Source organism: Bos javanicus, chromosome 5 (genome assembly GCF_032452875.1).
Source record: "Bos javanicus breed banteng chromosome 5, ARS-OSU_banteng_1.0, whole genome shotgun sequence".
NCBI lineage: Eukaryota > Metazoa > Chordata > Mammalia > Artiodactyla > Bovidae > Bos > Bos javanicus.
In genome coordinates, this window is record NC_083872.1 from 112,608,016 (window position 1) to 112,623,481 (window position 15,466).

Here is a 15,466-nt window from a genome sequence, read left to right on the forward strand (position 1 = left end):
AACCACCCTCACTCTGTAAGCTTCAAATTTATTCATTCAACACATAGTGGGCACATACAACGGACTGAGCACTGTTCTAGGAGTGTTTGTTATCAATAAAACAATAGGGAATTCCCAGGCTAGGATACCAAGCTTTCACTGCTGAGGGCCCAGGTTCAAACCCTGGTCGGGAAACAAAGATCCCACAACTTGCACAGGGCAGTCAAAAATAAAGAGAATAATAAAATATTCCTTCTCTTGGCCAGACACACAGAAACAATAAATCTAATAAATGAGTAAACAAACAAAAAGTTAGAAGGTACATGTACCATTAAAGGAAAAAGTTCAGTAAAATGAATGGGAAGCATATCATACAGGGTCTTCTAGGCCCTTGCAAGGAATTCAGCTGAAATGTTACTCCTCATAGGGGCCTTATCTAATCACCTATTTTAATATTGCCTCCATCTCCCCTCAGTCTCATGACTTTTTTTGACTTATTGATACCTGCGATTTTCTGATATGTTTGTTGACTTGTATATTATTTCCCTACCAGGTGTTTGACTCCTCATCACTGTATCTCTCCCATTTACAACAGGACTCAGTACATACTCAATGAATTTGTTGAATGAAGATACATATGCCCTCAATTTACTCTGGTTTTCCAATACTCCGGCAGGAAAACAAATAACTGAATTCCTAAAATGGAATCATTAATAAAACTTGCTTTGTACGGTTTCCTCTCACACAAATTTTGTATATTCTTGTCTGGTTAAAGCTGTGGTGGTGTTTCCACAGATTTGTTGTTCTTTACGATTAAGACAAGGAAGCAAATCCTATTTCTTCTGGTTTAACAGTAGAGTCAACACAATCCATCACCCTTCAATTTTAAGAGAAAATATGAGGTTTCAAACAAGATTTAAGAGTGATCGAGCAGAGACATACCTCTGCAGGATTAGAGATGAAAAAGTGGAGCCTGATCTAGAGATGGGAGGGTGACAAAGTACAGGTGCTTTTGCGGTTAAGGAATGATCAGTAACAATAAGTGGCAAACACCTCACACAAATACTTCAAAAAGTGCAGCGACTTCAAATGCGATGATAGCGCAACTAGAGGAAAGAGGGCCGAAATTAAGGAGAAAGATGAGCACTCGTTGAGGAATGAGAAGAGTGTGCTCAAGCGAGTGAAGATGAAATCGTGCACTTTAACCACAGACCCATCCAGGGCGGACTGGTATATTTGGGGTAGGCTGGAGCCGGCACCTCCCAAGCTCCTAAACCTCTTCCGTCCACCTCCTTCATGGGCAGGTGAAGGCAGGGCTGGAGAATGCCTGTTCAGTTCAGTCCTGGGGAGGGCACTGGGCAGGAGGGGAGACCATCTTCCCAATGAATCCTGAGGATTTCCCGGATTGGAATCAGGAAATCGAACGGCCTTTCAGGGAGGGTAAGCACCTCCGAAGGGTTCAGAAGCCGACCAGTATCTGGAAAGCCCAGTGTGAGGTCTCGGGTTCAGCGGCAGCAGGAGGCGGGACGCCCACCCTTGCTCCTTCCCCGGAAGAACGCGACGAGGACCGGCGGGCAGGGGGTGCTGCGCGGCGCCGGGAAACGAGAGGCGGAGCCGGTGCAGCAGGTCGCTGTGCAGGCGGAGGAAGGAGCCGCCGCCCCAGCTCAGAGTGTGGCTGGGGGCTTCCCGGGGGAGGGCAACAAGAGCGAGTCCTTTCGAACGTCTCCACCCGGCTCGCTTGCGTCGGCCTGGCCCCGCCCCGCCCCGCCCCAGCCACTCCGGCCTCCGCCTCCTCCCGGCTAACGCGGGGTAGGTGTGTGAGGGGGTAGGGTTGGGGGGGGAAACCAGCGCCAGCGCCTTTAAGGGGCGTGGCTACACGCTCCGCCCCTACCTGCCCCTAGCGCGCCAGTGAGGGGTGGGGTGAGGGAGGAGGTGCCAGGGTGGGAGGGGAAGCGAGGCGTGCGCTAGCGCGCAGGCGCAGTAGCCGGCCGACAGCCTTGTGTTTCCAAAATGGCGGCAGCGATGGATGTGGATACCCCGAGCGGCACCAACAGCGGCGCGGGCAAGAAGCGCTTTGAAGTGAAAAAGGTTGGGTCTCGCCAGCGCCTTCCTCGGGGAAGCTAGAGAGGCGCGGATCTGGCTGGCAGGCCCGAGGATGACCGAAGCGCGGAGGAAAGGGCTTCATTTCAGGGCGTTCCTGGGACAGGGTACCAGGAAAGGAAGCCAGGGGGCGGGCCTTAGGATTGATCGGCGTGGCTGCGGCCCACTGTCCGTGGCGGTGTAGGTTTCCTTCAGAGGCTGAGGGGCCAATCACGGAAGTGCTTATTGAGATAGCGCGGTTGCGACTTGGCTGCAGGAGCCAAGCGCTTGAGCTGTCACTGGAGTGGCGGAGGGGTGGGGAAAGAGCGGGTGGGGTGGGTGGAAGGGGGGAGTCGGAGGCTTGCGGCGGGTGGAGGATGGGGGCAGTGCGGCGAAAGCCAGGAACCTGAGGTCCTACCGCATTGGAGGCCTCTGAGGACCCGGGCTGGACATCTCCGTGCCCTGCCCCTGTGCGAAACTTGGAGTTCCTCTGACGGACCACGACCTGGTGTTCGCCTAACCGAGGCCTCCATTAGCCCTCTCCGGCCCTCGCCCCTGCCAAGTTGAAAGTGTCTCGAGTGTAACTCTTGGCTCTTCTAAGAGGTCTGTAGGTTTGTCACAAAGCTGCCCCGGTCCTGCGGTCATATCCAGAAACCCCCTGTCCAAAAAAAAAAAAAAGCATGGTGGAATTCGTTAAAAAGAAAATGTGAGCTCAAACCTTGTGTCATTTAGCGAGAGTTGAGTACTAGTTGCGAACGACCTGGTAGAAATGGAAAAGCAGAAATGTGTGGAACGTGTCTTTTTGCATGAAATGCCTTACGGTTGTTTGCAACTGTACAGTTTGGGAGTAAAGTGCCGATTCCCAACTAAGGTAAAACAAATATGTACAAAATGAAGACTCTGAAATAGGGAAGATGTTGTTCCTGCAACATCTGGCTAGACCCTGACAGTTTTCCCCCTCCTGGTGCTTTTTGTCGTTTCATTGTGGGCACTGCATGTTCAGGTACAGCCAGCAGCCATATTGAAGAATAGAAGTAGGATTTTTTTTTTTTCCCCTCCAAGTTGAAGCTGTCGTGTGAAAAGTACTGAAGAAGTTACCAGACACTGAGAATTAGGCTGGAAAGAGATGCAGGTTTAGGAAGTGGCACCAGATTCGTGGATGAAAAGGAGTTTGGGAATATTTATAATTGCGGAAGTCAGAAGGTTGAGTTACTTAAATGCTACTTTTAGATAAACTCTTGCGGAAATTAATATAATAGTCTAAGCAGATAGGAAACAAAATTGTAAAGTTTGTTGTGCAATTATCTTGTAAGATTTAAGTGATGACCTTGGTGTGTACTGACACTGGGTGATTGGTTATCCGCTTATCCCATGATTACCCGTTTTATGATCCAGTCATCATTTTAGTTCATTCTGTTCCTTGCTTTCCCCTATTCCTGGTTCCAGAGTTGCCTTGAAGAGCAGATATTCATTTATACAGAAATTGAGCTCTCCTGCAACTGCCAGGAGAGCCTGCGCAATAATTAAGGTTTGTGATTATTAGACCTAAAACAGGCACTTAAACATCATTCCTGATCTGTTTGCATTGACATGGCCACCTAAACTGTAGGTAAAAATTAAAAGATGACATTCATTTCTGTGTTCATATACTCAACTGTTGGGAGAATGGGTGTGCATAGTGTAGCCCTTGCTCTCTGAAATAATAAATGAGAGTAAGGTGATATCCAGCAGCTCTTTTGTTTAGTGGCCCTTGTAGCCAAAAAGATGATAAGTGCAGCATGAAATCCTAGAGCGTGTGTGTGGTTTGTGTCGTGTGTGTGTCTATGTTACGAGGAGTGGAGTGCATTGTTCTCCCTTTTCTCTTTGCAGTGGAATGCAGTAGCCCTCTGGGCCTGGGATATTGTGGTTGATAACTGTGCCATCTGCAGGAACCACATTATGGATCTTTGTAAGTAATTGAAGGAGGATGGGGGGGAGTTGAAAAGGTTACAGAGATTGCGGCTATCCTGATGTGACCAATTTTCTTCTCCACAAAGAAATATAGTCAGAGCATTTGGGGCCTTCTACATCTAGTTTCAAATAAAGTAGCTTTTTATGATATCCTGCAGGCATACCCATCTCTCAGAATAAATCTGCTCAACCTAAAGATGGCAGGGCCACATTTAGAATGAATTGTGGACACCCAGGTCCTGTTGACTATATCCTATTTCCCATCATGTAACCACACTCAAAGGCAAAAACAGTGAAGGAAAGAAAATTAACTTTGAGCTAAAACGTTCTGTCCAGCACTAGTTTTTGCTGGGGGAAATTTATGACGAAAAGAGGCCCAAGAGTGGATTTTCAGTGTTAGCCCCAAATGTAGTGAGAGGACATCACTGCCGACACCTCGGTAGTCAGTTCATTGCTCTAAAGAAATTTCATTTCAATTTCCACATATTTCATTACACATAGTGGGCAACACGTAGCAGGTTTGGTTTAATTGTTGATGGAAGTTAGTATCCTTAGAGTAACGGGCCAGAACGTTGGTCACACCAGGAACAGTCCTTTTTTCATCCAGATACTAAAATGGTTTGATTGAAATCAGAAATAGCGCAAAGAATGTGCAGCTTTCTAGAACTGAAGTTGTAACTTAGTTTTAAATGACTTACCTGTCTCTCCGGCTTTCTCTTGAGCCGCTGTCCTGCTTTACTCTGGTAGTTCCTCTGACTTTCTCTCCATTCTTGAAGTGCCCATGCTCTTGTTTAGAACCCTTATATATCCTGTTTGAATCTTCTCCATCTCTTCTCTACCACTCTCCACCTATCTTTATCTGACTCAGCACTGTCTAAGTGTAAGTCAAAAATGCAGGCACATACATAATTTAATGTTTTCTGATACTCATGTTAATAAACAGATGATTTGTATTTTATCCTATATCCAGGATACTTTAAATTTCAACATGTAATCAATATTTTAAAGCGAAATATTTTACTTTTTGTCTTTTTTGTACTAAGTTTTCAAGTGCATTTTACACTTCCAGTGCGTCTCATTTCAGACTAGCCACATTTCAGGTGCTCAATAGCCATACGTGGCCAGGGCTACTTATTAGGTCATGCAGAACTAGCCCCTAGTTGGTCTTCAGATCTCACCTTAAACTTGCTCATAGATGTTTTCCCTGACCGTACTTACATACACACAAACACAAGCTAGAACAGTTCTGTTCAGTGTTTCCAAGATGTCCTGTAGTTTCCTTTGAGATTCTGTGGCAGTCATTTAACTTAGTTGGCTCTTTATAATTCCATGTTGTTTACAGCTGTGTTCCTGCATCGGGCGTAGTGTTCTAGTACATAGTAGTTTCTCCCTAGGTGCTTGCTCTGTGAAGAACAGAAACAAACGGGACCAGTCTGTGATCACTGCAACTTGGAAAGCACAAAGCAAATATTTTGCGTTGGAAAGTAGTCTTGGTCTGTGTTGGTTGTTTACTGCCCTTGGTGTCTTTGAGTTTTGACCCTGTTTTAACACTTTTTCACACAACAGTCAAAGCAGATCAGCAGCTACCATGATGTTTAATGGAGATAGAAAAGACCCATCACAGAAAAACACATGTACGGTTCTACATGTGCTTGGGTGGGGTTTTTGATTACATGCTTGCCCTTTTTTTGGGGGGGGGGGCCTGTGCATTTTCACAAGGAGTTGTTCCCAGAGAAAATTTTAGTTTCTTGAGGCTCTCTTCTATAAATACTTAATGATTTTATATAATCCTGACTTTTTTTTTTTTTTAACTTCTTGTGATTAAGTCATTGTGTGTCTCTGGTTGCAAGAGAATGTACTTCTTGAGAAGACAGTGACAGACAAAGGCCATTGATACCGTCTTCTCTTAGTGTTGAACGCTTGAGGGGTTGATGTGGGCTCTTAGGTAGACACCTGCTTTATCATATATTTTAAATGTTGGGTGCAGAGGGAGAGCATTGAACTCCTATAACAAAGTGATTTCACGTCGTGTGTTTTATTATTTGATGAATATTCACACCCTGGGCATTTTGCAAGGCTCCAGGATAAAACAGCATCTGGGCTCGGGTCTCTACCCTTATGAAACATAGCCTTCTGCTTATTACAGACACTAAAGAGAAATCTGGTCGCCACAACTAGACTTGTCTTCCTTTCAAAAATGAATTATGGTTCTTGTAAAAAAAACTTTTCGTTAAAGATGAAAATAAGAATCTTGATTTAGCAGTGGCCATTTTCTAACAAATTCCGGCCTGGCGTTAAATGAATAATTATATACATAGTTGTAAATAAATGAGTAATTATGGCTGAGCTCCAGTTGAACCCACCTGCAAAGCATTCTTGGTCTGAAGACTTCCCTTTTGGCCTCCAGATTGATACTGTATGTCCTACTATGGCCTCGGACTTCACTTTGCATTACCCTGCTTCTTGGTGCTTTTAAGAGTTGCTGAAAAATGCAATCTGCTAGGTGTCATTTTCTCCATTACCTCTGGTAATCTTGTCCCAGATAAAAGGTTGTCCAGAAGTGCTTAGACCCAGCCTTTGCCCATAAGTTAGTCTTTTCCTAAAACCACAAAAACCTAAAACCGCAAAAAAGATCCATCAGTGTTTTCAAAGGGTGAAATCTCTTCACTTCCGGGAAGAAGCTGTTGCTTCTTTAGCAGTCCTCTGGTGGTGATGGCCCTTGTATTAAAGTCCTCAAGCTTTGTAAGTCACATGAAATACACTTCTGCCTTTGCAGGGGTCTGATAAGAACCTGTTGCATGCTGCTTTTTTGTCTGCTTTAGGCTGACAGTGAGCAATTTCTTCCCCTGTTTAAGCAAACGACTAAACCCCTATGCTCACTCTCTGAACCGAAAGCTTGAAAACATTTTATCTTTGAGAACACTTTAGTAATTTTTCATGCCTTATCCCCTTTTATCTGGCATTCTAGATTGCAGTCCTATTTCTGCTTTTTAAAATTATTGTTAAAGTGTAGCTGACTTAGAATATTTTATTAGTTTCAGGTGTACAGCCTAGTGATTGAAAGTATAGTGTGTACTCCCTTTGACGTTATTATAAAATGTTTGCTATATTCCCTGTGCTGTACAGTTTATTGTTGTTCTTTGTTAAGAATTTTCTGATAAAGAATAGATACATATTTGGCCCCCATTCTCTCTATTTATAGAAGCCATTTTTGTTTCCTTATTCAAGTACTGAGAGCCTAGTTTGCACTTGGCATAGAAAGACAGCCCCCTAAACATATGTAGGCCTAGAAAAATTTAAACATGGTAATATACTTTGAAAGAGTTTCATTATTAAATAGTAATAATTGTGCCTCTTACTTAGCTAATTTCTTAATACATGGTCCACATCTAAGTGAGAGGATTCCACTTGAAGAACATCAGATTTTCTTTTCTCTGCCATCTCTTTGAACAGGGTACATTCACAGACCCCATGCATTCTTTTTTTTTTTTTTTAATATTTTAAAATCTTCATTTATTTATTGGGCTATACCAGGTCTTAGTTGCAACATGTGGGATCTAGTCCCCTGACCAGGAATCAAACCAGGCCCCCTGCATTGGGAACACAAAGTCTCAGCCACTGGCCCACCAAGGAAGTTCCCACTATGTATTTTGAATATATGACATAGACCCTAGGTTCTCCACTTTTTTCAGAAGGAAAACCAGTTACTCTCTTTAAACTGAATCTGGGTAGCAAAGAAGTTCTGTGATTTCAGATCCTTTGCCATTCAGGAAAAGCATTATTATGTTATATATCACTTCCCAAGACCAAGTTAACATCTCAGCATTATTTTCTTACAGTTTTACTATCTTCCACCTATGAAAGTTTGAAATAATTGCCTCCTATTAAATAGTCTTTCCCGAAGCTTTTTATTCATCAGAAAGAAGACTCCATTTAGTTACCACCTTCAGAGAAAGCAAATTACACGTTAGTAATTTTTGTTCTTGGAATATTTATCCCCAATAGAGCTTTACTCATCCTTTCTTGATCTCAGTCAAATTTTCATTCCATTTAAGTTCTCTCCCTTCCCCCTCTAAAATGGATATTCGGGTAGTTTGCAGTAATTTGTTCCACTCACTGGTCAGAAATGTCTCGGGAGAGTAAGCATCACAGCTGGTGACCCCAATTCTCCAACCTGTCGGCCTCACAAACTTGCTGTGCTGACAGCGCTTTGAGGACCTGAGTTGTGATGTCCTTGCACAGAGCATCCGCAGCCCTCTACACCCCTTTTATTTGCTCTGTCCCAGCTCCATGTGTCTGCCTGACTCCTTCAGGGACTGGAGCTTGTCACTGAGGCTTTCATGTGGCAAACCTGGGTGGTGTAAGGGCCCAACAGCAAACATTCACCCCGCGTAGAGAAGATGCCAGTTCTCAGAACACCAAGAGTTAGGAGGTGGCTTTAAAAATTTACTAAATTTACCACATTATGAGGAATCACTGTCATTTGGACAAGTCAGGTCACGTTGAGACTTAGAAAGCGCCCTTTGCTGCGTTGCTCTGTTTTTGAATCAGGGGAGGAATTCTTTGCAAAGCGTGCTGTTAAGTCAGCTCTGCCTTCTCTGTTCATCACCCCTTTCCACATTCATTAAAAAACAATTATGACTAATTAACCACTTGAGATTCTGTTCCAGTTGAGGCCATCATCATCACCCCCTGCCCTGTCATGTCCTCACGTGTGGGTAGAGCCACTGGAGGTCAAAGGTGGTTGCTCGTGGGGCCAGTGATCGTGTCGCTCTTGTTCCCACAGGCATAGAATGTCAAGCCAACCAGGCGTCCGCTACTTCTGAAGAGTGCACCGTGGCGTGGGGCGTCTGTAACGTAAGGCAATATCTTTTCCTCCCAGCGTGGCTTGTACCGCTTCTCCTGCCTGCCCATCTTGTAACTAGGGAAAAAAAGACTAGCCCACCTTTCTCCACAAAGGTACACAGATAGCAAAAAAAAAAAAGGCATATAAAACCATTGTACTATTCACCTGTAAAAAGTATTAGTTATAGAGGCAGCAGTTTGTCTCAGCTATGAAGTATACCAGCATCCGCAGCAACATTGTTGGGCTTTATCTTTGAGAATTGACTTCAAAGCCTACGGCACAATTATCAGATTTTCTTAAAGGCTGAGTGTCTTGTGGAACTAAGTTAGGTGAATAAATTGAGCATTCCTGTGTATGTTGCTGGGGGGTCGGGGTGGAGGGGGCAGATGTACCAAGTTAGCATTTGGGTTTTTTTTTTAAATGTGCTTCGTGACAGAAATGTTTTGTGCAGCCTCGTTGGACTGAATGTACAGCCTTCCAGGGAGTGACAGCTGTGAAGGATAATAGACATGAAATATGTTATTTCCAGCACGTTAAAAATTCATCCTTATAGCCATGTAGTCCCAGTCATATGAGCTAAAAATGTCCTGTCCGGGTGTCCTGTGCCCACGGGACAGAGAGCTCCCAGCATGACACAGGCCTAAGAAGCCACACTCGAGTCAGACCACCACTCCCTGTCTCTGTGACTGACTTGCTAGGCAGCTGCGGGCAAGGTATTGGCCCCTCTAAGCCTCATATGAAGTGGAGCTGTTAGTATACTGCTTAGCATCATAATCAGGATGAAATGATTTTATGTTTAAAAAAAGATGCTTAGAGGAGTTCAGGGTTTGGGTGGGGCATGAGCCACCCATCTCCTTGCATGGCCCTGCAATAAACCTTTTTCTCTGCTCAAAAAAAAAGTGCCTAGAATACCTCCTGCAGGTCCCTTTGGCAGTCTCACAGTAGCTCCTGTTGGTCAAGGGACTGCATGTGCCACCTTCGAGGATAAAGAATAAAGCATATTGGGCTCTTGGCTCTCTGTGGCATCCAGGTGTAGAGTGAGAACCATGTCACTTTGTGGTGGAAGGAAAAGCAGTGCGCTGCTCCTTAAATTTGACTCAGGAGAGTCACACTCAGAGAACCTGCCACCAGGAAGAGCAGCAGGTGTGCCTGAAGCCTTGGACTAGTCCTGGGTTCCCGGGTTGGGTCTTCTATGACACTGACTGGCTCTGTGAATTAGGCACGTCACTTAACTCATCTGGGCTTCAGTTTCACGTCTGTAAAATGAAGATGGTGATACCCGTCACGCTTGGCAGGGTTGCTGCAGGCTCCAGTGAGGTGATAGGTGTTCATAGCCCTCCTGTTAAGTGTAAAGCACGAGGCAGTGCGTTTTGAGGCTGCTGGGTACGTCCATTGATAGGTCTTAGATTGTTGGCAGGAGGAAAGCTGGGATCGAGGATGTTCAGGGGTGCTGTCCTGGCCCAGCAGCCTCATTTGCAGCCCCTCTTTCCCTCCGTCTTCAGGGTGGGGCGCAAGTACAAGGACCCTGAACACTGGCAAAGAGCCTAGGGGGGCAGCTGGGAGGGAGAAGGGGGTCCTGAATGCCCTTAGGTGAGCCTGTCCCCATTGCCTGGGGATTGAAAAAATGCCTCCATTTTCTGCCCTTTGGAAATGTTGTTTTTCCTCTTTTTCACCGTAAGTCAGGTGAGCATCAGGACGAAAAGGATCTTGCAAAGGGCCATCACTTTGGGAGTCTTTGTCCCTCTGAGTAGCCCCAGTGCACTAGTATGGACTCTAGTCTTCATCACTGCATTCTGTTTCTGTCTGTGTGGAAAGTCAGTTTTCACAGATGATAATCCACATTATGATTCTTTAAGTTCCATGCATGTTTGGGTAGACACACTGACCAGGTTTCAGGGCTGTAAGCCAGGCCTGCCCAAACTTTCATTGTGTGTTGGGGTGTCAGCACTTCTCCCCAGTCCCCACCTCAGCCGACCCGTCGTGGCTCAGATGCAGGGACCCTTGTTGCTCCATCCTGATGCTGCTCACACGAGCAGGGCTGGAGGATAAGCATCATTGCAGAAGTGCTGTGATCAGCATCTGCATGTCCCTAACACGCACAGACTTTGCTTTTCCCCAAACCCAAAGGCCAACCCCTCATTCCCTGTCAGCGCCCAGCGTTCTTGGTGCTTTCGCCCTTTTACTTCCCATCTGGATCATGGAACCAGCCCTTTGATGCTCTTCCAGCTGCTTGCATGCAGAATGCCCATCACACTGCTTCCTCTTACCCTGATTTTTTTTATCTGATTCCTTTTTTAAGACAAAGTCTCACCCACTACTAGAGGCTTGTTAAGTACCAAGCTTTTGTAATATCAATGCCTCTATGAGCAAATCTACAAATACAGTCCTTTGGGCAGTGTTGAGCTGGGTGTGGAAGGTCGGGGACGTGCCCATCGCAGTTCTGGGTGGTTGGCGGGAGTGATGCACTGCCATGTGCTAAGGAGAACCCTCTCCTCCTGGGGTTCCCTTCTCCAGGATGGGGAGGGAGCTGGAGACCAAGAGTGGGCAATTTGAAATGTGCGGATGATTGAGGGCCTCCTTTTGCCTGTGTGTGAGGAAAGCAAGCCTCCCCTCCAGGCCGACAAGACCCAGGGAGCCCCACTCCATCTTACCTTAGGAAAGGGGAAGAGACCTCATTGCGTGAACACCCACCATGCGTCCTAAACGTGTGCTTCATTTGGTAGGAACGAAGCCTCGCAAACGTTTCGTGGGCCATGGCCTGGTACCTAACCGGGTGTAACCCCTCGTAGACTTCTTGTCTCCCATTGTGTGTTGCCTTCCTTGGTTCTCCAGCCGCTGTATATCACCACCCTGCTCCCCTTGAGACGTATTGTCCGTAGACGGCTGAGCCTGCACAGAATTATTTTTAATAAAATGTATCTTTTCTTCCAGCATGCTTTTCACTTCCACTGCATCTCTCGCTGGCTCAAAACACGGCAGGTGTGTCCGTTGGACAACAGAGAGTGGGAGTTCCAAAAGTAGGTGTCCCTGGCTGTTTCCACTTTGTACGTAAGGTTGGGCTGTGTGGTCAGTGCCATTCTTGGACTCACGTCAAGCTGGAGGGTGCACAGTTTTAGAAGATGAAGACATAAAACATGCTCGGTTCGTAAACTAGCTTTCGGTTAGACAAGGACTCGTGTCTGTTTAAAACGCATAAGGTGAACCAACATTAGAAACTTGCAGCCTAGAGTTTGCCAGCCATCTAGGTAGGGTCTTTGGACGTAGTAGTAGAAGCTTGCAAATTCTCATTTTGCAAGCTATTAAATATTTCCACAATCACATCAATAATAAGGCTCCAGGGGCTAACTAATGTCACCTGTCTTTGCTTTGGGCTAGAATTATATCCTGTTTCATTGGTTTATCTCACAGGGATTAATTCTGATACAGGGTTTATGGCTATCTCAACTAAATCATTATTGTTGCTGCTGTTAATTGTAGTAGCGTGTAATTAATACATGGCATGCAAATTTTCAAAAATTCAAATGGTCGGTCTGGACTAGTAATTCCTAAAAGAGGAATTTCTGGTTTAAGAGTATGTATGTTTCTATTTTTTGATAGTGTCAGATTTTTTCCTTTCCCAAGAATATGTACTAATTCACAGCCCCTACAAACAGTGAAGCAGAAGACTGCATTCTCCATTTCTTGCCAGTGCTCTGTTATCAGACGTTTTCATCTTAGCTACTGACAGGTGAAAATCAGTTTTCAATTGTATATTTTAAAACTTTGAGTAAAGTTGGGCCGCTTTTCATGTTTTTATGCCTGTTGTGTTTTTCTGTGAAACACTTTTTTATCTGTTGAATTTTCAGTTAATTTATCAAATTTTTAACGGAAAGGGGGATTTTCGAAGTTCTCGAGAGGACTTTGTAATTGACTGTGCCGTGGAGCAGGCTCAGGGTGCCGTTTCGGACCAAAACTGTCTCACGTAGCCCGTACGCGTGCCCAGGGCTGAGCCTAAGAAGTGGGGGTGTGAAGAGTCCCCCTGCTGGGCTTGGCCCTGTCGCTTTATCCAGCTGGTGACTTTGCCTGGCTGTGGTTATGAGTGCCCTGGGAAAACAAATTCATAAGAAGCAAATTTCATTTCAGCATGCTTTAATCTGATGGATAACTTCCAGGTTATTCTCACTAACAAGCTGGAGCTCTACCCTGTGAGGACTTTTTTAGAGAATATTTAAGCGAATTTCTTATAAGGAGTGCTTAAAGAATCTAGCAGCCTTTCAGGATGATGGCAGCAGTGATGCAGAGTTCTGGTGCCCTGGTCTCCATCTGTGTAACGAAGTATTTTCATCAGAGGTGAACTACCCGCTAAGAACCAGGACAAAAGATTAAGATAATAATGGATTCTGTGTTCAAGAAATCTTATATGTGGAAAAAATGTCCTGTCATTGGTTATAATCTTTCTGGAGCCAAATTTTGGCCTCTGGGGAAATCAGAAAGGCCCTGAGATCCACACCTAGTTTCTTGACAGTTCTCTTTCTGTGGTGCTCAGTGGACTCAGGGCTGTCATTGGAACTGGTGATAGATTTTGACACTGAAGGCTGTTCGGTTACTGTTCTGTGTACGAGCCTTACCCTAAACTAGCCCGAGTACGGGAGTTGAGGGGAAGAGGCGGCCCACAGGGAGGGGGGCAGAGGATTCAAGCTGTCTTAGCCACTTACTGGCCATCAGGTGCAGCTCCCTTTCACAAGCATCAGCTGTGACTCCTCCCTGTTACTGCCCTGCATCTGCCTGGCACCTGGAAAGAGTCAGGCGGGTACAGTTGAGTGGGGGACCATCACTATGAACAGGGTGGTAGGGACAATGTTACAGGAGGCTGGTAGGCTGAAACGGGCAGAGACCAGGGTTGTAACCCAGTCTTCAAAGTTTTAACCAGATTGGCGGATATATTTTTAGCAGGTGTTACAGTCTCAAACAGGGAATCACAATAAGGAATGAATTAATAATTTACTTTGTCTTCCAGGTATGGGCACTAGAAAAAGAGAATTCTTCGATCAAGCTCAACTGTTTTTTTGTTATCCACTGAATGACTTGCCCTCCTGTTACTTAATTATAAGTTAGATAGAACCGTGTCTCTTCTGCTTTGTCTTTTCAGTTTGCTATTCCGGCAGCCATACTGTATTCTGTGTCAAATAAAATCCAGTTGGATTCTAGAACAGACGCTGTCTCTTGTGTATGTGCAAAAAGTGAATGCAAGTAAAGAGCCCTCCCGCCCCTTTCTAGGGTGGAAGGCCAGGTTTTGAAAGTGAGACATTTGTTCATCAGAGCCAAAGCAGGATCGTCCTGCGAGCACGTCGCTTGGTCTCGAGGAAGCCTGGTCCACAGCCTGGCTGCTGATGGTGATCTTGGGCGAGTGGTCTCTCTGCTCCGAGCTCTTCCTCCTCCGTGAAGTGGCTGCCAAGGACTAAACAGGATCATCTGGGCACAGAAAGAGGCCTTATAAACTGTGAGAACGCTGTTCAGGTGTTAACTTTGTGTATGACGTGTCGCTTTCTCATTCTAGTTTAGAAAAGTTAACTTGAAAAAAAATATGTTATCTTGGCTGGCAGTGGAGTAATGTGTGAACTCAAATTGGAAATCAGTGTCATTTAGAGTTAACGGGAGAATTCAGGTTTCCCTTCTCCACCACCACCCTTTGTAATTTGTTTAAAATGCCTTGGCCGTGAACGGAACTGCCAGTTTTAACACTACTTCAGTCTCTTAGCCTTTAAGAGGAGGGTTAATTTACTGCAGTGATTCTCAAAGTGTGTGCTGAGGACTTGTGGGAGTAATAGAAACACTTTCAGGAGGTTCACGAAGTTCCTTTTCTGGCTGCATGTCTGTAAAAGGCCAGTTTTTCTTTTTTTCCTTCAACCAAAGCAACGTATTGAATGAAGACGCAGAGCAGCGAATCCAGCTGTCTTCTGCTAAGTCAGATATAAAAAAGATTTGCAAAAATGTAAAACGGTGCCACTCTTCTAACTTCTGTTTTGAAAAACTAACTTTGAATAAAAATATTTATGTTAACGTGATGGATTTTTGTTCTTTTAAAGTCTTTTAAATGTCTCAGTTTGATTTCCACAGTGGTAAATATCTGTAGATGCAAGTCCCATAAAAACTCTTTGGTTTCGTCAGTGTTTAAGGTCATAAGGGGATCCTGAGACTCAAAAGTTTGAGAACCTCTAGCTTAGTAAGTAAGAACTTTGAGGTCCAGCCTGGGTAGAACCCAGCTTCCCCACTTGGCCGCCAACTGTGCAGGTGCTCAGGGCCAGGCGGCTGGTGCCGTCGATGTTCCTTCCACCCTCGGCAGAAATCACCTCCTTTAAACCCCTTTCCGGTGGTCATTCACACTGCAGGAACACTTCAGCGATGCAGAAGAACGGTTTTCACATAGCTGGCGTCACATATTTGCAGAGTTCTGCCTGGGTATCCATAAGGACCCTTGGTTGCAGAGCAGCCAACTCCAGCTTCTGCTTAGGTCATGGAATGTTTGCGAGGGCCAGGGCGCTGTGTCCTCTGAAAGGAGAAAGGGACACAGAGGGGCTGGACATAAGAATGAATAACTAGAACCAGGGCATCCCTGCTGGGATTCTCTCTATC

The 15,466-nt window shown here is 45.2% G+C and overlaps 1 protein-coding gene across 3 annotated transcripts; it reads left to right on the forward strand.

Moving 5' to 3' along the window:
• The first annotated feature begins 1,901 nt into the window (after positions 1-1,901).
• On the forward strand, positions 1,902-14,898 carry RBX1 (ring-box 1). Of its 3 annotated transcripts, none has more exons than XM_061418628.1 (5): positions 1,902-2,067; positions 3,928-4,006; positions 8,795-8,865; positions 11,786-11,871; positions 13,851-14,898. In XM_061418628.1, exons 1-5 carry the CDS (start codon positions 1,990-1,992, stop codon positions 13,861-13,863), a joined length of 327 nt encoding a protein of 108 aa, XP_061274612.1. In that variant the 5' UTR covers positions 1,902-1,989; the 3' UTR covers positions 13,864-14,898. The 3 variants fall into 3 exon arrangements, with proteins under 3 accessions (XP_061274612.1, XP_061274611.1, XP_061274613.1); XM_061418627.1 differs by having other exon boundaries at positions 1,947-2,067; positions 8,795-8,967; XM_061418629.1 differs by lacking the exon at positions 11,786-11,871 and having other exon boundaries at positions 1,952-2,067.
• The last annotated feature ends 568 nt before the right edge of the window (positions 14,899-15,466 follow it).

Excerpts from the sequence above, each read along its gene's own strand:
- RBX1 (XM_061418627.1), top strand. The coding sequence starts at position 1,990 with ATGGCGGCAGCGATGGATGTGGATACCCCGAGCGGCACCAACAGCGGC. Across the intron at positions 2,068-3,927 it reads AGCGCTTTGAAGTGAAAAAG|TGGAATGCAGTAGCCCTCTG; the intron begins GTTGGGTCTCGC and ends TTCTCTTTGCAG. Across the intron at positions 8,968-11,785 it reads GCCCACCTTTCTCCACAAAG|CATGCTTTTCACTTCCACTG; the intron begins GTACACAGATAG and ends CTTTTCTTCCAG.